This window comes from Ostrinia nubilalis, chromosome 9 (genome assembly GCF_963855985.1).
Source record: "Ostrinia nubilalis chromosome 9, ilOstNubi1.1, whole genome shotgun sequence".
NCBI lineage: Eukaryota > Metazoa > Arthropoda > Insecta > Lepidoptera > Crambidae > Ostrinia > Ostrinia nubilalis.
In genome coordinates, this window is record NC_087096.1 from 5699318 (window position 1) to 5724853 (window position 25536).

Genomic DNA, 25536 nt, shown 5'->3' on the forward strand with positions numbered 1-25536 from the left:
TACAAGATCATCTCGAATAGTCAAAAGATAAAATTCTTACGAATAAATGGGATTTGCTAAATAATTTAATTCATCTCTCGTGAAAAGTTTTTGTTACAAAAGGTGCTGTTCACCAGATAGTCAAGTTAAGCGCCTCTAGCGGGATATTAAAGCACTATAATCTGCCCAGAGCAGGGAAACTATAGAATTTAGAATATTAATAGCTTCGAGTTTGATAACTTGAGACGTTGTACAAAACCCGAAAATGATTTACAACAGGTACTTTACCGTGATATGTGGGAAGTTCAAATGGTACATTTTACAGTGGAGATACCGATGCCGACTTACAACAACAGGAATAATGGTTAATAGTTAAGTTTCTAGTTAACATTGATCCAAAAAATTCATAAGACACCGTACGTACAGAATATAAGTCGTTCATTATTATTGTACAAGTAAAATTTTAACAAAATGCCCCAATATCTAACGACCTTTTGCAAGGCAGTTGATAATATTGGAGCAACAAAGTAGTTCAGAATTATTCTTTGAACATTAGCAAAAACAGTTGAAAATTACTAAAGAGCTGTGATTCATAAATAAAAATGGTTTTACCAGGATCATACATAAGCTCAGTTAAGCATCAGTGTTAGGTATGAAATCATATACTGCAAAATAATACTAAAAGCACAATAACAACTTAGTCATACCGCACCCATAAGAATATCTAATAACGCCGTAGAAGGAAGCACCCGCGTCATACCCGTTATTAAAATGCACTACTATAGATCTAGTAGATTGTGAAAAAGGTTTTTATCGTAAAAATGATTTACTAGGAGGTATGTAATTTACAATTTCCATTCTGTACGAGTATTAGTTATTCTTACCATCACCCCACAGCAGGCGAAAAAGCTGAAGAGAGCTAATATGAACTTTAAAAGCCGTTTCGGTTAACTTCATAGCCTGCTTTTGAGGATTTAGACTCTTTCTTCGCCCACAAATACTATTTTGTGGATATATAAGATCACCTGTTTAAGGTATACTGACATAGCTACGTGGCGTGGGATATCGTGACCGGTATATGTCTGGATATTTCTACGGTCTTTTACTAATATAGCACGCCTACGTATCATATACCTTTACCATATACATGCAATACTTCGTTACAAATAAATTCGTTTCCAGTTAGCCAGTGGCGGCGTAGCATGGGTTGGCACCCGGGGCGATCGTCACAAGTCCTATGACACCCCCTGGTAGGATTTTGGGGTTACCTACCGATTCCAAGATTGAAAGACAATCCCCCCCCCCCCCCCATCATGACATAGACCGCAGATTTGCCATGCAGATGTGCCAGTGAGTACTAATCTGCGCGACTTGTGTCACCCCCTGATGCTTGGCACCCGGGGCGGACCGCCCCCACCGCCCCCCCCTTACGCCGCTACTGCAGTTAGCACATGCCAAGTCAATCTTACTTAGGTACACACAACACACACCCTGGTTGCTTGTGAGCAACACTCAGCCTTTTACATCACAGAGATCACCTTAAGCTGGCAATACAGATTATTCTGGCTTTTATAAAGCCAGTGTTGCCACACCAACCATACGTTGAAGCTGCAAAATATATGGCGACACCAAAACTTATGAAGTAAGTTATGAAGTCGCTAATATAACCTTTTAAGGTCCCTTATAACTCTGTCTTTACACATTCACAATGTTAAACCAATTGCGTTTTTAGTTTGCTAATTCCTATCTACATTATTTCAACTTTTCTTGTATTTTAGGCAATTACGAATTACTAAACCTCTGGACTCTGAAACCAAGTATCATTTGCAAAACTACGCACAAAATTACAAGCAAAGAACATCAATCTGCATTAATTAGTATTTTTACAGAATCAAAACAAAGCTTACACAGTGAAAACTAAATCACGTCCTTTTGTAATACTATAAATGGCAAATTTATGTATTTGGCAACCTAGTACATCTTACTGCCTCTAATACCAACCATGTTTAAATATTAACAACGAATGTACAGCAAATTATTTATATAATATAGTGCTAAATACATAGTACGCTCTCTCTAAAAGGAGCCGTTTAAAAGTAATATAGGTACAAACATTATAAGCTATCACTATCTTTTGAATAGTTAATGGTAAAATATAGTGAAAACCCCAAACGATACAAGTGAAAGCCAATTACAACATTGTTGTGCGATCCAGTGTCGTATGTTTATACCAACTAGCCTAAACACCATTGAAGAAAATTATGCTGAATTATTTTATATTCCCTACAAATGCCTTGGACTAACCGTAGTTTGTATGAACAACAAAATGCAAACTTATCAACAGTTTAGGAAACCTCTCTTCGATGTCTCTAAAAAAGTCAAAAACATATTTCGCCGATATCAAAGATTTCATAATATAACGTGAAAATAGTATTTTTGATATAGATTATCTAAAGATACTTTTATAAATTTATTTTTTATTATAAAATTTGATGATTTTTCATAAATAACAGGTCAAGACGGAATTATTGTCAAAACATTTATTACTACGAGAGGAAGCTCGACCGCATAATCGCCGCACACAAGTTCGGTTAAAAACAAAAAGCATAAAACTACAATTTTTTTGCAAAAGTGAACATTGAGGCACCATTTAAAATTATAACATACTAAAAAAAGTGCAGTTTTAATAATTATAAATTATTATTCTCCGAACTTGTATGCAGCCGTTTCTCAGGTATTTTATAAATCCCGTAGATTAAAATAAAATTGAGACGAAAAAGCACTTTTTAACTAAAATTACTGAGTGTTAACAGAACATCACAGAAAATAATGGATACGTTTAGATACACCAGCACACTTATGTAGAAAAATAACTAAATGAAAAATATTAATATTTAGAGCAGCTACGCAACTATAAAAATGGTTTAATTTCATTCAAAAAATATATACGATTTCTTTAGGAGCTTCCCTAGCAAATAATTTTGTCGTGTCTATGACACTGGGCAGAGACTAAAAATAGGGTTCAACTAAGTTGACGAAGACGCGTTCTATGATAAATATACAACATCGATGTGAATTCGACCCGGTAGTTAAAAATAAGTATACTTGCTACTTTAACAAGGAGAAGGGGAATTTTACCAGTCAGCAATCCAATATTCTTTAGTCATTTATGTTAGCACAGGTTGAAGAGGGCCACCGAATTCAAATAAAATATCTAATATACATCTAGAGATAAATGCTACACTAATTTCGTTTCTCATTTGTTTACGCAGGATGACCTTGATTTATGATCAAGAAGTCTTTTGTAAAATAACCAGTCTGGGTCAGTCAGACTAAATGGATTTTTGAGACAGGGCATTTTGTTTCATTTATTTTCAATCAGTGAATGGAGTTCAAATATCTCCAAAAGTCAGGGGATGTTTCTTTATGACGTTTACTTGTAGTTACGAAGGTAAATGCCCATACTGCTCCATTTCAAAAATACTTCAAGATATAGATTTAGTTGCGTTTTTGATACATTGAATGTAATCGTTGCACATAAATTAGAAATGTACCTAAAATACAGTGGAAATCAAAACGATGATCTACTAGATAACTCTAAATGCAGAGAGTATTGACAGAAACGCATACTTTTCCATACTTTAAACAATGTAAACGAAATCAAGGCGAATAAAATATTTAGATGTTCAAAAATACATTTGGCAAGTTTTGTCCAGTCAAATAAATAAATTCTACATTTATAAAGTGCACTATAATGTGCTCAAAATAATTACTCAACTTGACTTCATTCCGTTCAGTCGCATTTCTTTAGTACCTCCTCCAGAATCTGCCCCTTTTTTCAGCGGCTTCGTTAATATTGCACCTGAAGAAAAAAATGATTATTTATAAAGATTGTAGCGGACAATGCTTGTTCATTGGCTCAGAATTAATTGAACAAAAATAAAAGACTGTTACAAGTTTTCTCTTAGTAGCCATGTCAATCCGATGTTGCGATATTAACTTTACAAGAAACAAAATCACATAGGCACATGCCCAGTTCTTATTACATAAGGTCGATGAAAGTGGCCTTCATGACGCACGCTCGAACTCAAATCTCTTCTCTTTTCGTCTCGTCTCCTCTCCGCTGCTAGAAAATATCAGCCAGCTTCGCCGCACTTTTGGTGGAAACCGGGCCTTAAAGTTCAATGGGGCTCTAGAAACGTGTGACTAAAAGGATTAAAAATAAATCTATGTAGGTACCTAGTCATATCCTACTCGTAGTCAACAGGCGTGGGGGTCATGACGTCAATCAGTATGTCCTCCATGTTGGGCAGCACCAGAACCTTCTCGAACTCCTTGCGAGCTTCTCCCCGATCAACTTTTGAAGTCACTCTTATAGATAACATTCAATAAGAGTGACTTTTGAATGATAGAACTGGCTACTAGTGTCCCATACTAGCCTTCTTTCATGGTCCATATTATACCTTTTATAGTAGAGATGAGCAGTAGTCATATATTGGGGATCATTGCAGACAGGTTACTTGGTTCCAGCAGGGTTCTTTCCAGCGGGCTCTAGAAACTGTTAATCAAAATCGAAATACCTAGTCATATCCTACTCGTAGTACCTTTGGTGGAAACTGGGCCTTAAAGTCCAACGGGGCTCTAGAAACGAAAGGATCAATAAATCTACGTACCTAGTCATATCCTACTCGTAGTCAACAGGCGTGGGGGTCATGACGTCAATCAGTATGTCCTCCATGTTGGGCAGCACCAGAACCTTCTCGAACTCCTTGCGAGCTTCTCCCCGATCAACTTTTGAAGTCACTCTTATAGATAACATTCAATAAGAGTGAGTTTTGAATGATAAAACTGGCTACTAGTGTCCTATACTAGCCTTTTTTCATGGTCCATACTCCATATACCTTTTATACTAGAGACGAGCAGTAGTCATATATTGAGGACGATTGCTTGCAGGTTACTTGGGTCCCGCAAGGTTATTTCCAGCGGGCTCTAGAAACTGTTCAATCAAAATCTACGTACCTAGTCATATCCTACTCGTAGTCCACAGGCGTGGGGGTCATGACGTCAATCAGTATGTCCTCCATGTTGGGCAGCACCAGAACCTTCTCGAACTCCTTGCTGAGCTTCTGCTCGGTCCACTTTAAAGTTACTCTTAATGACGTTCAACAAGAGTGAGTTTTGAATGATAGAACTGGCTACTAGTGTCCCATATTAGCCTTCTTTCAAGGTCAATATACCTTTTATACTAGAGACGAGCAGTAGTCATATATTGGGGATCATCATTGCTGACAGGTTACTTGGTTCCAGCAGGATTCTTTCCAGCGGGCTCTAGAAACTGTTCAATCAAAATCGACATACCTAGTCATATCCTTTATATTGGGCAGCATGAGAGCTTTCTCAAACTCCTTGCTGATCTTCCAGCTATTAGCCTTATATTTACGAAGAAGTAGGTAACACCGCTTTATATACCAATTCTAGGGGGGGTGAGCAGCATGTTATGAGTCAGATGTTAGGGATGGGTGCTGGCAGGTTATGTTGGTTCAGCAGGACGCTACAAATGGCTCAAAATCTACGTACCTAGTCATATCCTACTCGTAGTCCACAGGCGTGGGGGTCATGACGTCAATCAGTATGTCCTCCATGTTGGGCAGCACGAGAACCTTCTCGAACTCCTTGCTGAGCTTCTGCTCGGTCCACTTTAAAGTCACTCTTAATGACATTCAACAAGAGTGAGTTTTGAATGATAGAATATGCTACTAGTGTTCGTCACTGGCCTTCTTTAACGGTTCACCTTTTATAGTAGAGATGAGCAGTGGTCATATACATATTGGGGACGATTGCTGGCAGGTTACTCGGTTCCAGCAGGGTTCTTTCCAGCGGGCTCTAGAAACTGTTCAATCAAAATCTACATACCTAGTCATATCCTACTCGTAGTCCACAGGCGTGGGGGTCATGACGTCAATCAGTATGTCCTCCATGTTGGGCAGCACGAGAACCTTCTCGAACTCCTTGCTGAGCTTCTGCTCGATCCAGTTGGAGATGTGCGCGAATCGAAGCGTCCGTGCACCGAGCGCCGGCCGCGCCTTTAGCACTAGTTGCGGGTTTGTGCGGAACCTACGAGTGATATTCAAATTATTTATTGAAATGTAAGCCTTCTACAGTATTTACGTACGTCCCACGTATAAAGCTATATTACCACGCCCTATTTACACTTCGGAACGACATATTGGCTGGTGCCGAGAAGTAATTCATAAATTAATAATACAAAGGAGGAAAGGTGTCAAAGGGATTGACACTTTTTTTTTATGGACGACGAGGTTCGAACTAGTGATATTCGGATATTGAGTTAGACAATCTGACACCTTTGGGCTATTGTCACCCATTGGGTTAGAATTTTGACTTTCAGTTTCAGCGCATATTCTCAATAAATATACTTTTCTAGAGAACAATGTCCTTACCCTATCCAGACGCGGTCGTGTGGCGGAGGTGGCAGGTTGAACGCGAGCCTTCCTTCGAGCCCGTGTATTTCCAAGTGCAGTTTTATATCTGTATTTGATAGGCCTTCCATTGCACGCTTCACATATTTGTAGTCTGTTACCTGTACAACAAAATAAGTTTAGTTGTTTAGCTTCAAGCCTCTGTAATTAAATTGTGGTTGATTGTTTACCCTAAAAGGAATTTAAATTACCTGCTGGAAGTATTTATTCGTTGCTATTTTGTCGACCATTTTTAGGAACTTCTTTTTGGATGAAACTGCCGGGTCAGGACTGGTAGATCTGGAATATAAAGTAGGGGTCATTTTGGTGTTCAATACTTTTTGAATGCGACCAACATCGAAAATTTAAGTGATGAGCTTCTATAATTTAGCTGTTGGTCCCATACAAAAGGTTCTTGAGTTTCTTTCTTCAAATTCCAGTCGATCTTGACTATGAGTAAGAGTTCAAGTTCTATTCGGAACTGAATGCAGATCAAAAATGTGATAAAAGTCTGTGTGGGTATTGTGTGCAGTACAATGTTCCGTTGCCATGGCAACGGCTTTATTAGTCCGTTAAGTAATTTAACAACACATTAAATTAGCTCGTATTAGCAGGCCTGTTCATCTCCGCGAGTTTACATCGAATACAAAACACGCACGATGGCCCACCTACTGGATACTATTCGACAAGGCCTCACATACGAGCGAACATTGACTCACGCACGCGTATCCTTGTGTATGATAGAAGAAAATAAAGAAAATGGTGTACTAAATACTGTGCAGCATTTAACTGCCTAAATAATAATAAAAACACAGAATGTACTTTTTTAAGTTGCCTCAAGACACTGAGAGGTAAATAAGTAGTTAATATTATTCATGATAATTCATGCTAAATCATGTATTTCCTCCGCCATTTTACCGAAGTCAGCCCTATAGCTTCGGCGCAGTGCCGATCACTGACGTTTGTCAACAAAATGTTTCTTGACTCTTGAGACAGGCTAAATTACACCATATTGTTACTGACATTGAGCATACATTTTTTTAAATACCTTCGCGAAGTAAAACTTCTGTACGTAGTACTTATTATTATTCTGTGGTATTAGTGTTACACAAATACGTACGAGGATTCTGGCACGAGAATATTTTGCGTGCTATCGACAGGCTGCACGGGCGGGCTTTCGTCGTCGCTGCTTGACTCGGCCGAGTCCTCTACTTCCGAGTCGTATATCGCTGGCTTGCGTTTCTAGAAACAAACGTTTATTTATATGGATCTTAAGACAAGGGAATAAGATTCAAAATAATGTGATAAGGTATATCATCTAATACACATAATATCGGTGCTACGTGTTAATTACACTACAGCGATTTAGAGTCCCCAAGCTGGGCCTTATTTTGTATTTTATACGGCTGGTGCCTGGTACTTACCCGTAACTGTTTTTCTGTGAACACTCCCGTGCCGGTGGTTTTCATTTCATTTTCGATGAGATTTTCAGACGATAATAACTGATCTTCTAACGTTACATCTGAAAATAAAAAAAGACAATGAGCAGGTATTTCACTTACATTTTTCTTTCAATTTCAGATGAAAATAATGCGCGATGACAGTGCATCTGGCAATCTGTATCAAACTACATTTCGCACTCCGTCTCAAGCGGAGACTTATTCTATCAATATCTATCTAAATTTGAGGAAACTTAATACTTTTTTAGCATGTAGATAAGCTTTTACTTTTCTCATTCAGCTTCATCAGGTAAAACTCCGTGTGCAGCGAGATGTAGGCGCTTCCATCACAGCACAAGTCACAAGTGAGAGAAAACGCCCTCTTTTTACCCATCTAGTTCTCGGTATTTTACCCAGCAAATGGGTCCTTACTTTTCTCCTTCAGCTTAATAAGATTCAGCTGCGTCTGCAGCGCGATGTAGGCGCCGCCATCGTACCGCAAGTCCATTTCGAGTACCACCCCCAGACCCCCACCCTTCTCCAACGCAGGGAAAAACGCACTCTTTCTACCCGAGATAGTAGCTTTTAGGGTAACTAAAGTCCGGTCGCCGAGCAATACTTAATACTTTATTGCATTTCAGTGTGAGTGTGCGAGCGATAAGGATGGGTAGCTTGGGGTCATTGGACGAAATTCTATCTGCTCGGCGACCGGACTTTAGTATAGTTACTTACTTTCTTCTTGAGCTTCATCAGGTTCATGTACGAAGCTCCACGAGGGGACACGCCCCGCTCAGGGACAGCTCGGGGACTACTAGGGACTCGTGACGGCAGCTGGTGGGACACTCACTCTTCTCCTTTAGCTTCATGAGGTTGAGCTGCGTCTGCACGAGGGGACACGCCCCGCTCAGGGACAGCTCGGGGACTACTGGGGACTCACGACGGCAGCTGGTGGGACACTCACTCTTCTCCTTCAGCTTCATGAGGTTGAGCTGCGTCTGCAGCGCGATGTAGGCGCCGCCGTCGTAGCGCAGGTCCGCGTCGAGCCACACGCCGCGCTCGTCCCACGCGGGCGCCGCCACCCGCTCCACGAGGGGACACGCCCCGCTCAGGGACAGCTCGGGGACTACTGGGGACTCATGACGGCAGCTGGTGGGACACTCACTCTTCTCCTTCAGCTTCATGAGGTTGAGCTGCGTCTGCAGCGCGATGTAGGCGCCGCCGTCGTAGCGCAGGTCCGCGTCGAGCCACACGCCGCGCTCGTCCCACGCGGGCGCCGCCACCCGCTCCACGAGGGGACACGCCCCGCTCAGGGACAGCTCGGTGACGACTAAAGGACTCATGAAGGATGGCAGCTGGGGGAAGAGAATCAAATTGATTGTGGTGGAACGATAGTGTATGTATCGGGATACGATTTAAAAAACTATCTACCATCTTGCGCTATCTGATCAATTAAACTCTCCAGCCTGGATGCGCACCGTGCGTGATAAATTCTTATCGACGTCTAAAAGCGATTTTTTTTTCGAAAAAATCGATAAAATGGCGATAAACGCTTATAGCGGCGCGCATTCTAAAGCAAAGAACAAACTATGACAAATATAAAATTGGACACCATAAACCCTTAATTTCCATGTTTGTGCTTCGTAACATCAACTCACATCTAGTTTTGAATTTACCGTATACATTTTCTGACATAAAAGCATAATAATATCTTAGCCATACAAAAATCTATAAGAAAGCCTCGTTTTATAAGTATACGGTTGGAGTAAAGTGCACGAAAAACGTGTTCAAGATTTCAAAGACTAACGTGAACTATCTGATGACGTAGATACACATTTGACGTAGCATAACCATCCTTACCTTTAGCGTATTAAGTTTCCTCTGTATCCTGTTCTGCAGCCGGGCGATGATGAGCGGGTCGCGCATGACGTCATACATGAGGCGAGCTAGCAGCGTGTTCACCCACGTGACTTCAGCCGGCAGCATGCGGCATTGACACGTTGTGGATGGGGACTTGGCCTGCTGGGAGCATTAGTTTACGTTGTATTCCTGTTTTCATAGTTAAGTTTTTAGGTATAGTTGTTGCAATTCACGAAGGCGAGTGAGCTTAAGACTAGGCGCAGACCATCGATTTTTAGTTGGCCGATAGTTGTGTCCGATTTTAAATTGTATGAAGAATCGGCCAAATCAAATCGGTGCAATGTGCGCACTTCCATACATGCCCATTCCATAACTGCCTGACTAAACTATCGGCCGACGAAAAATCGATGGTCTGCGCCTAGGCTTACATGTGCTCGCTACTGTTCGTTTTTCAAAAGTTTTGATAGACAATTACACTATCGTTATGTGTATGTACAGTGTACACGTACACACACAAGTAAAGCTCACTCGCCTTCGTGAGTTGCAAAAACTACAGGATAAAGTTAGGTAATGTATTCTAACATTTTACAATGGTTGTGCATGTTTCTAATATCAACGGTACCAATCGATTTGATTCACACCAACAACTCCAACGGAGTTATCGCGAAACGGTCGATAGTATGACCCTTGCCGATCGGAATTCAGAACACCCCATGGACTTAGAGTTGGCCTGTGCTCTATAGAAAACAGTTTAGAGCTCTATAGCGGTCATAAAAATATATTGCAATATTGCTGCGACGAATATACGGCTACGGAAGATTTTTGTGACGCCGAGTTTAGTTGAATGAAGTTTACCTACGTAAATTGATCTATGTATGTATAGCTAGTTATAAGAATGTAACGAATGCATGAAGATACTAATTTAGTTACTTTACTGCTCAACTATTTCCAACCACCAATATTAAATAGGTTTTTCAACAGCTAACAATTACAAAATACCGACTATAACTAGGCTATAAAAGAGCATTAGTTACACAAAACACACGTTAGCTTTTCTCTTCTTTTTGCTCTTGGTCCGGTCGTGCGGCGTGGGCTCAATCTGACACATGACGCCGACCTCGGAGGTCTGCTTTAGCGACATGTCGTGCGTCTGTCATGGATCCGAGCATTAGTTTTATAGTCTGTTGTCGTCTGGTCATTGGACGCTCTATTACTAACTGCATTAGTGTTATAGTCCAATGTTGTCTGGTAATTGGATGCCCTATTAAACCCTATTATAAAGCTGGTGGGCATTAGCAAAACAATGGTCCATTGCATATTTGCATACATTCCGCTCCTTATGTAGCTAGCTCTCATAAAGACTAACCATATATGATATTGAAATGTTATTCTTATTTTGTTAATAAATAATAATAATAGACATGTTAGATGCGTCATCTGTATGAATTAGCTTCTGACTATTACGGTAATAGTATGACCTAGGTTTTAGTCCATTAATTAAGTACATAAATAATAAGTTATCGTTGTGTTGATAATTACCGTGACCTCATATTATTCAATTGCACAAGCGCTGGTAGGGTAAAAAGATTATGAGACATGTAGAGGCTCCATAAGAGCAAAATGACGATTTGTAAGAACTATTTTTAGTCTAAACAAATAAAGAAATTTTGACTTTGACTTTGACAAGTATAAATAATTATTTCGTCAAATATGTTATACCTGCAATATTTTGATGAGATACGGCCAGAAGGTTTTCTCGTACGACTCCATGTCGGCCTGCATCTTCTGCGACGTCGCCGCGATGGTCACGCCCTCTGTTATCGAATCGGTGCCCTTGTTCTGAAAATGACAATCATAATTTCTATCAAAACAAACACGGGCAGATCAGAAGCATATTTTTATAAGGCCCGGTTTCTACCAAAGCGTAGAGGAAAGGAGATGTTTTTGATAACCAATCAGGTTCTCGAACCGAAGTTGAGCTGATAGGTGATGTGGAAATAACGAAATTTGATTGGTTAATCGAATATTCTCTTCCCTACTTTTTGGTGGAAACCGAACTTTACAGTTCATTTTCAGATAAGATATTAATCATAGAACTTATTTATAAGGGAACACTCCCTAACTAATACCCCACATGTGCTGATAATACATTTTTATTGCTTTAAAACATTAGAATTAATATAATATGAATTGTCTGTACGTAATATTGCTTTCAAGGTTAGGGACGTTCCGCACTGCTTATTGAATCTTGCACACATTGACCTACATCGACCGGATTAAACAAATAAACAAAATATAATCTACAATCTGTTCCGCCGTTGATTTCTCAGAACAGTGATGCAGTTTAAATTTTTATGAAAATAGGCATCGAGACTCATAGCATTACCGAGAAAGATAATAAAATGTTACACAGTTGTTGAACAGTGTTTCAAAATGACATTTCCATACTAAACGTCACTTTAAAACACTGTTCAACGAGCGTGTAAGTTTTATTAGTAAGGGGAATCATGTATAGAGGCATAAAAAAAAATTACGCAGTGCAAAACTTCCGCCTAGCAACAGTTGGATCCTATTGATAGTAAATATTTTAAAATACGCGACTTAAATTGCGTAGAAGTAGAAAAACCAACGGCAAACAGGAAAATGAATAGTAGGAACTGATTTTCCTCAATAAATAACAATTCATAAATATGAGCAGTTTCTTCAAATCTTTTTTTGTTGAGCGGCTTTTCTTGTTCAATGGAATCCTAGTATCACAGCGACCGGTATCGATCTATTGTGATCACCACTATTTTTCACAGCTTGCTTTTGAGTCCTGCATCTATTAGCTATAGTTCTTCGTTTCTAAGCGAGTGAGCTTTACTTGTGTGTGTACGTGTGCAACACATAACGATAGTGTAATATGTCTTTCAAAACTTTTGGAAAACGAACAGTAGCGAGCCACCACACATGTAAGGATCACTCGCCTTCGTGAATTGCAACAAATATACTTCAATATCCTATGGGCTTTGGATGAGTTTGCCCAGGTGTAAGCTAAGCTTGTGCATCGTAGGCCCGCAGTCTCTAAGGAACTGTAGTGGCGTTTCATCCGCCTCAAGACACTTACCAACGTTTTGGCGAAAGCAACGGTCTCCTTCTCAGCAAGTTTGTATACTGCCATCTCAATGCCTTCCTTGTTTTCCGCAGCCGGGTCGCTGTTGGTCTTCTCTTCGGCTGCTGAAGAATCCGGGGACCCTGCGTTGGCTTCTGACACAGCGGTGTTTAGGCGACGATACCTGGGTAGGGGAAAATGGACGTTATTAATAGCTAGATAAGAGCTATAGATTTGGGATACATAAGGCAGCGAAAACTTCTTTATTTCAGCATTGGTTCTACTGCTGGACGCAAGATAAGATCACTATAGAACACGACTTCAGCTTTTTTTCCACATCTTCTCTTGAGCCATGACTCTATTTCGTTAATTTTTACCTCGTTGCGGAACTCATTTCATTCTCCCTTCTGCCCAATTTTACCTGACCTGGTACGAGGCAAACAACGGAATAAATTGCCTTTTAAAAAAAGTAGGTGGGCGTCCCACCATTTATTGTGGTCTCTTTTCTAAAAATTTGAATTTTCCTCGGCCCTGCGACAGATTTCTGTCTAATGTCACTTGATTTGCTGCATTTTTGGACTATACTACTATGACCATTATTTGGTCTTCTACAATGGTGTTGTTCCGTAAACTTACCACTCGTGCTTATCGCGTCCCGTCCTAGCGAATAAGTACAGGTGGGAATGCCTGTCCGTGGTGCGTTTGACGTGCACGCTCCATTCTCCTTCCACCGCGCCGTCTGCGCCGGTTTCTTGCTCCTGAAGTTAACAGTATTTTTATATGCATTTATTTAACTTTTCAGGCGAAGTAGAAGCGCAGTTTTTCTATCTATACACGTTGAGGTGCTACACCTCATATTACACTATATGTATAAAGCGACCCTTGCTGCAGCGTCGTCTGGTACACATGCCATACAAGATTAATAAAATAATGTTTTGACAAAAGCAGCAGTCAACACAGCGCAGCTGATCAAATAAGGCCCGATTATACATACTTTATTTGTTTATTTACATAGTACTGACAAAAGCACATCAAGCAAACATTACAGTACTTTAAGCCGGGTCCAGACGGGTGTAACGTGTAATGGAATGTATCGTGTAATTAGTTATAAAGACAGATTTATACAAAATCTAATTATGCAAATGCATTAAAATGTAGTATGGATTGAAGTATTCCGTACATACAAACATCTTTGTAACATTATAAAATGCATGTAAAATGGTCGGGGGGTCGCCAAATATTTTTCATACTGTCGGGGGGTCGTGTCATGAAAAAGGTTGAAAAACACTGGTGATAATGTAATGGAAATAATGTGGGCAAGACTTAACATGTAATGCTCGTAGTGCCGTCCACACGTAGAATTCGTGTTACATTACACCCGTCTGAACCCGGGTTTAGGACGCTGTAATAGTTGTTTAAAATATTTATCGACGTTAATGCCAATAACTACGAGACTAATTGTTAAATAAAATTAAAATCTATCTATATCTAAATATATCTAATCTATCTAATCTAAATCTAGTCGTTAAATAAAATTAAAATGCCATGACAATAACACACACGTACGAATTATAAACATGCGGGTCATAAACGGTGCACTTAATCGATAGCATAATGAGTAATTAATGAACTAATCAGTATATTATGTATAAATAAACATGACGCACTACTTTAATTAATACAACCTATGAACTTAGCATGCACTAACGGTTTTAAAAAGATAACACAGTTAATAAGTACAAAAATCCAGCTCGGTTTTTGTACATATTTGAACTAATTAATGTCAACAAATACTGAGACACTTGTGTTGTGCCAATTAGATTACTAGACATCCATACAACAATCTATACTAACATTATAAATGCGAAAGTAACTCTGTCTGTCTGTCTCGCTTTCATGCCTAAGCCACTGAACCGATTTTGATGAAATTTGGCATAGAGATAGTTTGAGTCCCGGGAAAAGACATAGGATAGTTTTTATCCCGGTTTTTGAAACAGGAACACGCGCGATAAAGTTTTTCTTTGACAGACAAAATTCCACGCGAAGCCGCGGGCGGAAAGCTAGTTAGAAATATGTACATGTTGTCGGCATACGTACTTTTAAACATAATATTAATGTAAATGATAGACTTCAAGTATACTAGTCAAGGTGCTCAGAATTAAAATTGGAGTATAACACGTAAAAAACGCACGAAGATAATGTTAATGTTTTCTTGAGGTATAGGAGCGGCACGGGAACGGTATTTTTGTAACGTCAAACGTCAGCGAGACTTCAGATTCGTATGCTCTGACCATGAAGTCATAATTGATTAAGATTTTAGTTCAGTACAGCTTGGCTAGTACACATAAGTCTGGTAAACAACCAATTTTTTACCCACACCAACAGAGAGGGGACGTCACGATGCCAATCATAAACAACTCTACTCACGCGTGCTTTGGATCGGTCCGTGCGTTTGGAAACACCGTTATTACTCACGGCTTCCTCCAGGAACTCCTTGATCTTTGACAGCTCATTGTCATCGATTTCTTCATCATCATCCTTGGTGCTGGTGACCGATTTAGTGGCCAGGTCCATTTCAGCATCGTGGAACAAGCTCTCTTCGAGTACATTCTTCTCGGACTGAGATTCGGCGGTCTCTGTGCATGTTGTTGTGCTGTCGGCCTTTTTGTCTGAAAGAAAATGGTTTTGTTTAAAAAAAGGGCGGGTTTAGTTAAAGAAAAAAAAAATGTTGCGTCATAAGAAAATGACCATTGGTTTTTACAACTTACTCATAAGTATTATATTGTTATTTATTACTCAATGAAAGAAAATAGGTTTTTAACATAAATACCTGGAAATCTAATCTGACCTCTTAAAAATTTTAAGAGAACTTTTTGGAGGCATTAAACTTTCAAAAATAGAAAAGGCGATGACATTGAATTCTTCAACACGAATCATATGAATAAAACATAGTGTAGACGAAAACAAATAAAAAAATATGCAAATTACGTTTGTTTATAGTGAGTGTGGATTTGTAGAACAAGTATTTGTAGGTGCTATCATAAATAGGCGTTTATTATAAAGGTAATAAAAAACGGCAAGCACAATTTTATAGTAATCCTGCTATGATACAGAAGGAAAAATTTAAATTCATAAGGCGGTGACAGGTTGGTTCTAGGTGGTTATAATGGGAATTTATTTTAGTTGTGCTAGCGTACAACTAATCGTATTTACACATATGAAATAGCACGGCTAAATTAATTAGCAAAAATAAAAAATGTGTGCTTAGCATCGCTAAATGCACTGGCCCATTGCCGCAGTAAAGTTTAGGACCAGGGGTCTAGTATTTGGTTATTTAAACAGAAATGAATTAGGTATGTAGTCTCCAGAATATCTGCAATAGATTTTGTGCTTTAGTACTTTCGTATAATGTCCAGAATTGATTGCGAAATAATAATAAATCTTTGGACCTTGAAATGTTTTTTATTGGCAGATATGCTGTAGAGTGTAGACTGTACATAAGAAAACTATTAAAAACCGGGTCCTAAAACTATTTACAGTACACGGTGAATATAATAAAACAATTGAAGAAAAGTTTTAGAGCTGTTTCGCACTGTATCCGATCCGAATTTTAGCATGATATTTATTTCTATACCGTGTATTGTAAATTCACTTAAACTTACGTGGTCTAAAACGTGGTAAGTGAGCATGAAAAATACGAACCTCTATGCATTTTTCTAACAAGCCTGTGTCGAAGACCTTCTTTACCTGTTTCTCCGTCGGAGTGGGAAATGCTGCAAGATAAAAATAGTTAAAACATTTTGCAAAGAAATACTCTCTCTGGTATTAGATTTATCAATATTGAATCCAAAGAATTCCGTCAATACATCATTTGGTTTTGATGCAAAAAAACATACGGTACAGATAGCTAAGAGGGAATTAACATAATTCGTCATTTTTGGTACATTGACCATAACAATGTTTCATATCATAATGCTAATGAAGTTGAACGAGGCAATTACTCAATTTTAAATAGAAAAGTTTATAAAAAACAAGGCCATGTCAATCACTAAAAAACCGGGTTTAACCATATTTTTGTATAAGAAATAACAGCTGATAGTTACTTTAGTTTACTTTGTGCAATTCAAATGTCTGTCTATTTTCTACTAGGTTGCTATATTTTAAGCTTTACTTAGTTTGGGAATAGAGTTATGTATCTTAATATTCATTCATTCATCACTTTCAGCTTATCCCTTCCCTACTAATCCCTACTATCCCTACTAATATCCCTACTAATCCCTACTAATATTATAAATGCGAAAGTAACTCTGTCTGTCTGTCTGTCTGTTACGCTTTCACGCCTAAACCACTGAACTAATTTTGATGAAATTTGGCATAGAGATAGTTTGAATTCCGGGAACGGACATAGGATAGTTTTTATCCCGGTTTTTGAAACAGGGACGCGCGCGATAAAGTTTTTCTGTGACAGACAAAATTCCACGCGGGCGAAGCCGCGGGCGGTAAGCTAGTATTGTATAACTTTGACTTTGTACCCTATATTAAGAGCAATAAAGTTTAAAATAAACAATTAATACCTCTTCTCCCGCCTCCGCCACACGAACTTGCGTTTCTTCTCCGGACTGGTATTTGTCTCTGTACTTTCTACTTCTGGCTGTTCCTTACTCTTTCTATTCGTAGCCTCCGCTGTCTTCCTTTCCGCTTCCACGTTTTCCTTTTCCAACACTTGTATTTTCTCTTTTTCGTTCAGTACGATGCAGATAGGATATTTTTTGCTCCATTGCCTGATAAAGTGTTAACAGTCAACATTGTTTTCCAATTTATTTTAATTATTAATAATCTTCATTAATCATTTACCGATGATTGTATAAACAAGTTATAATAGATTCATTATAACTTATCAATGTAATGATTGTTGTACATGAGCATAATGCATTTAGTCAACTGTTTTAATTTAGTTATTATTTATTGCTTTTATTAGCGTAATTAGTTTCAATAAACGGCGATTTGTTTCAGGTAGCGATAGATTTCCGCGATCGATTACTTGTAAAAATAATTATTTGCTGGAAACGTGTCAGTGCTAGCATGAAGTTTATATCACACGGGTCATTAGCCTATTTTGCCTCGGTTCAGCGGTTTCCGTGCGCCGGCGCAGCTCATCAAAGTAGTTGAGACGAGACCTTGTCGATGTCTTTGTTAGTGCTAATAGGACTGCATTAGACCAAAATCAAGACCATGAAATCAAAATCAAAAATATTTATTCAGTTTAGACCACAAGTGGCACTTATGAACGTCAAAATATAGTAAATAATAAAAATGAAAAGGTAGCCTTCATGGGGCACTTTACATGTCTCCTTATCTTTTGGGCCCTACCAGCGCTTCGAGACAAACATATGGCAAGTGCTGAGAAGAAACGCCGGAACAAACAAATGATTAAAGATTATCATGTTATTAATTTATTTTTGTTATTCGAGAGCTATTTTTCCATTGTTTACAGCAGCGGTCGGCAACCTTTTAGCATTCAAGAGCAAGGGCAAAGTAAACTACTGTTATTATATCGTCATTGATAAATAGGTGATGTAAGGTTGCCGACGAATTATTCCGACTAGTCCCCTGAAATACACTGAAAGGAGTGGACAAATGGAAAGGAATCGTATCAATGTCACCTCTTCGATTGGGATAATTGGGAAAAAAGTTACCAGTTATCCCCTCTGGCTCGAACCGGAAGGGGAGAGTTGGGAAGTGCTAGAGGGGACTACCGGGAGTAATTAAAAATAGGACGTTTTAAGACCTTTGCTGACGTACATTCGAATTCGTGAATCCTACAATGGCCGAGTAACACTTTAAAATTGTCTATCAGATTAACAGTCTGGCATTGGCAACTAATTTTGGAGGTTATCAAATAAAGATACATAGCTTATTCATCGCAAGATAGCAGTCCTTCTACAAACAAAATAATAAACACGCTTGCTTACAGAAACGTAAACGTTATCTACCGAGTGGTGTTACTTACAAACGCGTCAAGTCAAGCATACGATACGACAAGTCTAAGCCGGCTGAGTGGCGTAATACTGGCATGACTCATTACTACACACGCTTATAAAGGGTGTATCAAATCGAAAGGATTGATTTTACCGCTCAAATGTAACAACTTTCTCCAAGGAACCGAAGTAAAATAATAAAAAAACTTCTCATACAAATTATCTCACTTAACACCAGGTGCAATTGCAGTGAAATACCTACCTGGTTATGCATAAAAAAAACATCAGCAATCAGTCATTTAGTATGGGCGTGTAACTTTTATTTTGGGAATTTGATATTAATCCTGCAGAAAAAGTAGTTGTATTTGAGCAGTAGAATATGTTTTTATAATTGGTTATGTTTAAGTAGCGTCTTTCTGCACAATGCTGTTGAAACATAAAACTAAGTTTAAAAAGAACATCCTGTATATTACCTTCTCTTCACGAGCCCTTTGGGCAGCAATAGAATCCGAGCTCCCGTCAAGTTGTATAATCTGTGCTGGTAAAAAACTACGTTCTCAATTTTCTCGTCCCATAGAGCTCTCTTTGCGATCTTTGTCCTAGTATATGATATCCTCAAGTTACAACCTGTATAGTAAAAAAGTTTAATATTAAATTAAAGGTAAACAGCAGTTATCGGAGCGTAAATGTCGATCAGAGTAAATAATAATGTGCAAAACTATTTATTGCCTACATCATTCACTATTTATTATGTACACTCCTTTTTAAATTCTGACATAGCTAGATTGTCATAAATTAAATATTATTGCATCATGTATAAGTATGATTTCACTAAAACTAACATTATTTTACCACCCAAGTTTATCTTATCTTACCTTCAAGTTTCATGAAAGCAGTCGTTGTTTGATTAATATGGTAGGTGTAAGGATCATATTCTGGAAATCTATAATGGTTTATCCAGCCCTGAAAAGTTTCACACTATTATGAACAGTTTAATCATGAGGATAAATTATTACGTATTCCGGTTATGATTGAGACTCAACTGCTGAGTAATAAACAACTTATTTGATATTATTGCACAATAATAACTCAGTTGACAAATGAATGACTACCTGTGTTGCAACTCAATCACTGCCAGGGAGTAATTGTATAAAAAGTATATCCAATAAATTATTGAATTAGTTGTTATATTTACCTCATATTTCTTTAAAGGCCTATGCTCTTTCACAGAAGGAATTGTGTACGATGGAGGCATGGCACTGCTTCGTTTCAGCTGAAGAAAAGCTACCTTAGTGGGTTCAGTATCACTGAAATAGTTGTCTAGCACCCAACTCTTCGTTTCGTTTGCCAAACAGTAGAACCAGATGCCCAATATAAAGCCGTTCCAAATGCTCGCGTTTGGGAACAAGACATAGTTTATGAAAAGGAGAAAAGTTAGGAAGTACATGGTGAAGGTGAAGAAATAAACCCTAGGTTTTTCTGATGATGGAGCTTTGTGTAAGTTGCTTTTGCTAGGAGGCATTCCGAAATTGCTAGGCAAGAGGGGTGGAGGGGTAGGGGGGATATTGTCCTGGGCATTGTCCCTTGGGTTGGTTTCAGGGTTGGGCACATAGCCGAAGCCATCCAAAGTATCTTCCAAGGCTTCTACGCCAGATTCTACTTCCATCATGTTGCTGTCATTGAGGATATCCCGTGACACGTCAGCGGAGTCGCTGTTACCTGAAAATGACCCGTTATTAGTCGAATTACACACATTCACGTAGGACAGAGTACATCAAGCCAAACTGTGACGTTTCAACTAAGATGAAAATGTGCTTTGTGTAAAAAAATATGATGTGCAACAGATAAAATAATGAAGAAACCAAATGTAATTTAGAAAGACACAATTCATTTACCAATATTTTTATGTGTGTCATCGCTGGAATCCGAATGGTTCTTGCTCTCTGCAGGATAGATGAACTCCTTTTCAGTTGCTTTCGCTGTCAGTGGTTGTGTTAATTCTGACAGATTTTGAATGCTGCTATCTAATGATGATACCTGTGGGACGGAATACAAAATTTTTAACATTCCAATGTTAAAAATAACACTTTTAAGAAGTACCAATATTATGTGTGTGAAAATATTTTGTGAAAAGAGAACTTATTTAGTATCACAGTAAATATGTAGGAATTAAACTTAAGCTAAATATTAATTACTTTTTAACTAAGTACTTTGTAATAAACAATAATCACTAAGCCATTATTTGTTTCCAAAATAACATTAGTGCTTAAGTAATTTTAATCTTACATAGTTGTAATAGATGTAAAGTAAAGTAAAGTAAAGTAAAAGTATTTTATTTGCCAGAAAAAAAATTTACAGTCTGTTTATCTAGCGGCTGCTGCACTAAGCTGTGCTTGTGTCGCGGCAGCCTTATTGCTACAAAAATGTAATAGAACTGTACATTTGCACAGATGTAGGTACTGCCATAAAAATAAGATAAGAATGATGTTATTTTTGCAACTGATATATGAGAAATATTTGATTTCAATTGATTGCACAATAGGGAAATTACTGTAATTTAAACAGTTTAAATGTTATCATAAAATATATTGTGTACCTGATTGTCAGTATCTCCAACACTCTGTTGATCTGAATCCTTTACAGCTGAATTTTCCTCAGAATCTGATGTTGAATTTTCTCTTGGCACTGATTTCTCTTTTGTTTCTATGCAAAAAAATAATATTTAATTGTAAAAAAAACACTATTTACATATTATTTTAGAAATGCTATTTGTAATACCTTCTAGAGATCTTGTCTTCATATCCTCAACAGCTTGAGCTATTTTGAATTTGAAGTCATGAAATATTTTCCATGTTTCATTGCTCTCCTTGACTTCTACTTCTGATGAGCTCCTCTTGCCTAAACGGTTGAAATACTCCTTCATGGGTGAGGAGGACACTTCCTTAGGTGGAATAACAGTAACTCCTTCCTCTGCTTGCTTACTTTCCACTGGTTTGGCATCCTCAGCTTTTTCAACAGGCTTCTCAATCAACTTCTCTTTTTCAATCGGTTTGTCACGGATCGACTTAAAATACTTGTCAATTATGGAGGAGGTTTTATCACCCCTTTTAGGGCTCGCATTTTCACCTTGTGCACTCTGAGGCACATCACACTGCGGCGTGGGGGGATCATCTTCACACACATTGTACAACTCTTCTAACTCCTCATTATTGGCATTATATCTAAATGATAGGGAGGTGTTGGGAGATTTTCCTGCAACAACATTTATAATTTTTTAACCTAACTATAAACGTATTTACGCAATTAACAAAATACATACCCATTGTTGATGTACCATCTGTTTACACAAATAACATCTTACGATTCATTTAACACTTTGTAACTACTATCAGATGATTGGTGCGAGAAGCGCATTACCAATTCTCGTGTGCATACAAAGACGGAATAAGATTGAGATTGTTTTGACTATTGCTGCCTTTGTTGTTAGAGAAACGTATCGTAACTACGGACGGGCGTATGTTTGGTTTATCGTCGAAAAATGGCCACTAATCTTTGTGTATTTTGCACATATTATTCGAAGCAACTGATGTCATTCTGTGCAAACTTTAATTGAGTTGGATTTGCTGGTAGAATAGAAAAAAATATTGTCAACATACCAGAGCCGGAGATCTCCATACTCGAACTGAAAAGTTAACTAAAACACTACACAGACAGTAGCTCATGAAACACTTTAGTCTATATTCTCTTACACGTCCAATAGATTTCAAGATTAATCAAATTGTAGGGGATTTTTTGTAATCCATTTTTTTAGTCGCTCACTCAAATGTTTTCTGACACTTTCAAACACGACATTTGACAGATTCCAGTCGGAAAGACGGAAAGTGACGGAAAGTGAGTTGTAATGACAACTTTGACAATTGTTTGTTTTTTTTTTCAATAGACCGTGAGTCATATATGTGTAGCATAATGCGTCTTTTATTATTTTCTGGTTAGTCATCCGTCGGACAGTTTGGTCATGTAGCTTGCTTGAGTATACAAACAAGTGGCCAGTGGCCACTCAAAATTTTAGGAAAATAACTTTTTAATAACGTCTCCTAGCCTAGCCCTCCTGCAAGCGGTAAAACGTAACAGTTGTATATTTCGAAATCCTTTCACGGACCCGCGCTCATACTAGATATTTAACTTGTATGGAATGTTGCCTAGTGTTTCAATATACAATGACGTCACGACATTACAGATTAATTGTGATAATGTATTTTTTTGAGATTTTTAAAGTAGAAAGCTTCTTTACCTCTTTCTAAGAATTACACAGTAGCCCACATTATAATTTGTAGGAATATTATCACCACACTGCTTGTTAAAAACAAGGGCGTAAATATAGAAATACTAATAAATTATGCTTTTGACTAACATAGACAGTTTGATACCTGAATGTCTCCAACTTCCTCATTGGCCCTAGAGCAATTCCAAGTATACCATCAATAAAAGCCTAATTAGAGTCATCAAACCTCTCAGTCATTCAATTAGAGCCATTAGAACTTCATAACTATGAGTTGTTTTCTGTGTGTAAGCTGAGGACACGTGTCCCCAGCTGACACATCTGTATCTTCGTAAATATTTATGCTACGATAATGTATTATACCTCAAAAATTACAGTCGAATCCAAATAGTAGGCTTTCCAATTTTCAAGACTTTAGCTCAAATACTGTTAAAACCACGATCAAAAAACTATGTGCGAGCTGGAGTACCGTGTCTCCAGCTTACACATCTGTATCTTTGTAAATATTTAAGCTACATCAATGTTTTATATCTCATAAATTAAAGTCGAATAAAAAAACCCGACTTCAAATCTTTCAAAGCTTTATCTCGAACCGTTTTCGAACTACGAACCGATATGTATGTGTAAGCTGGTGACACGTAACACACGGTGGATTATTAAAACCGTATAAGTTAGAGTTGCGTTTTAAAGATCAAATAATTCGTTATAATTAAAGTACACACGAGACATAATTTCAAATCTCTAGGCCTCTTAGTTTCAGAATTAAAAGCCAAAAACTATTTTCCCGCCAAATAATTCAAATAATGTGGGTCGACTGCGACGTTGCCGTTCCGTGCGTCCACTCGTCGTTTCAGCCGAAAGACGTCCACTGCTGGACAAAGGCCTCCCCCAAGGATTTCCACAAAGACCGGTCCTGCGCCGCTTGCATCCAGGTACTTCCCGCGACCTTCACCAGATCGTCGGTCCACCTAGTGGGAGGCCTGCCCACGCTACGTCTTCCAGCTCGTGGTCGCCACTCAAGAACTTTCCTGCCCCAGCGGCCATCAGCTCTTCGAGCTATGTGCCCCGCCCACTGCCACTTGATTTTAGCGATTCTGCGGGCTATGTCAGTCACTCTGGTTCTCCTACGGATCTCCTCATTTCTGATTCGATCACGCAGGGAAACTCCGAGCATAGCACGCTCCATCGCTCTTTGTGTGACCTTGAGCCTTCTTATGAGGCCCATAGTAAGCGACCACGTCTCAGAGCCATACACCATCACTGGCAACACACACTGGTCAAATACTTTTGACTTGAGACACTGCGGTATTTCGGACGTGCGTCCACTAGAGCAGTCGAATTTGAACCTAAAAACTAGTAGCGTTTGAATCATTTTTATTTGTAGTTTAAATCATTTAATTTCGATTATAAGAATTTTAGACTAGGAGCCGGCTGATTTGTGTATTGAGTACCTAATAACCTACATTTTATTAATAAGAAAAAGCTAGGTAAAACAAAATTATATTTTAATATACAAGTAACGAACTTGTTTCCAAAGGCTCAAATATTTGTGGCGTTTCTAAACGCAACCACTTTAATTTTTATTTAAATACCGTGAAGTCCCACGATTCTGCTAGGTCAAGTGGCAAAAATGGGCAACAACTATATTTTGCTCTATGGTTACAAACAGATTTTGCTCTATGACAAACACAGTTGACAATGAGGGTTTTCGCGAATGAAAAATCCGCCAGATGGCAATAAGTAGACGCGAGGTCCAAATGCTGCGTTATTGGTGGATTTTGACATTTATCTGTCAATGTCATGTCAAAAATAACCAATCATGCAGCATTTGGACCTCGCGTCTACGTATTGCCATCTGGCGGATTTTCCAATCGCGAAAACCCTCATTGAATTCTTCTTCTTTTGTTGAAGAACCAAATAAAAAAAAAATTAACTACAAGAATAAGCGAACATAACGACATATACAAGGTTTCCCAAAAAGTACTGTCAAGCCGAAGCCCAGAGGTAGAGTATCACTAGGGCTACCCGAATACTCGATTTTTTGAAGTTATTTATAATTTTCAGATGATTTATGATGATGATGAAAATCTTTATCATATTTCAAAAACCGGGATAAAATCTATCCTACGTCCTTTCCCGGGACTCAATCATTATTTATTTATAAAATATAGGTTATTAGGTACTCAATACACAAATCAGCCGGCGCCTAGTCTAAAATTCTTATAATCGAAATTAAACGATTTAAACTACAAATAAAAATGATTCAAACGTTACTAGTTTTTAGGTTCAAATTCGACTGCTCTAGTGGACGCACGGAACGGCAACGTCGCAGTCGACCCACATTATTTGAATTATTTGGCGGGAAAATAGTTTTTGGCTTTTAATTCTGAAACTAAGAGGCCTAGAGATTTGAAATTATGTCTCGTGTGTACTTTAA

General features: G+C 38.3%; 1 protein-coding gene across 4 annotated transcripts; it reads right to left on the reverse strand.

Moving 5' to 3' along the window:
• Window positions 1-5873: 5873 nt before the first annotated feature.
• Window positions 5874-22680, reverse strand: LOC135074480 (testis-expressed protein 2). Of its 4 annotated transcripts, none has more exons than XM_063968773.1 (20): window positions 22477-22680; window positions 21599-22072; window positions 21417-21523; window positions 20716-20857; window positions 20016-20539; window positions 19696-19783; window positions 19294-19447; window positions 17417-17623; window positions 16545-16615; window positions 15318-15511; window positions 13479-13600; window positions 12858-13026; window positions 11471-11590; window positions 9752-9913; window positions 8856-9246; window positions 7880-7977; window positions 7576-7697; window positions 6668-6755; window positions 6438-6577; window positions 5874-6093 (listed from the first exon to the last, which is right to left on the reverse strand). In XM_063968773.1, exons 1-20 carry the CDS (start codon window positions 22493-22495, stop codon window positions 5904-5906), a joined length of 3582 nt encoding a protein of 1193 aa, XP_063824843.1. In that variant the 5' UTR covers window positions 22496-22680; the 3' UTR covers window positions 5874-5903. The 4 variants fall into 4 exon arrangements, with proteins under 4 accessions (XP_063824843.1, XP_063824841.1, XP_063824842.1 ...); XM_063968771.1 differs by having other exon boundaries at window positions 9752-9910; window positions 15270-15511; XM_063968772.1 differs by lacking the exon at window positions 22477-22680 and adding an exon at window positions 22140-22299 and having other exon boundaries at window positions 15270-15511.
• Window positions 22681-25536: the final 2856 nt, after the last annotated feature.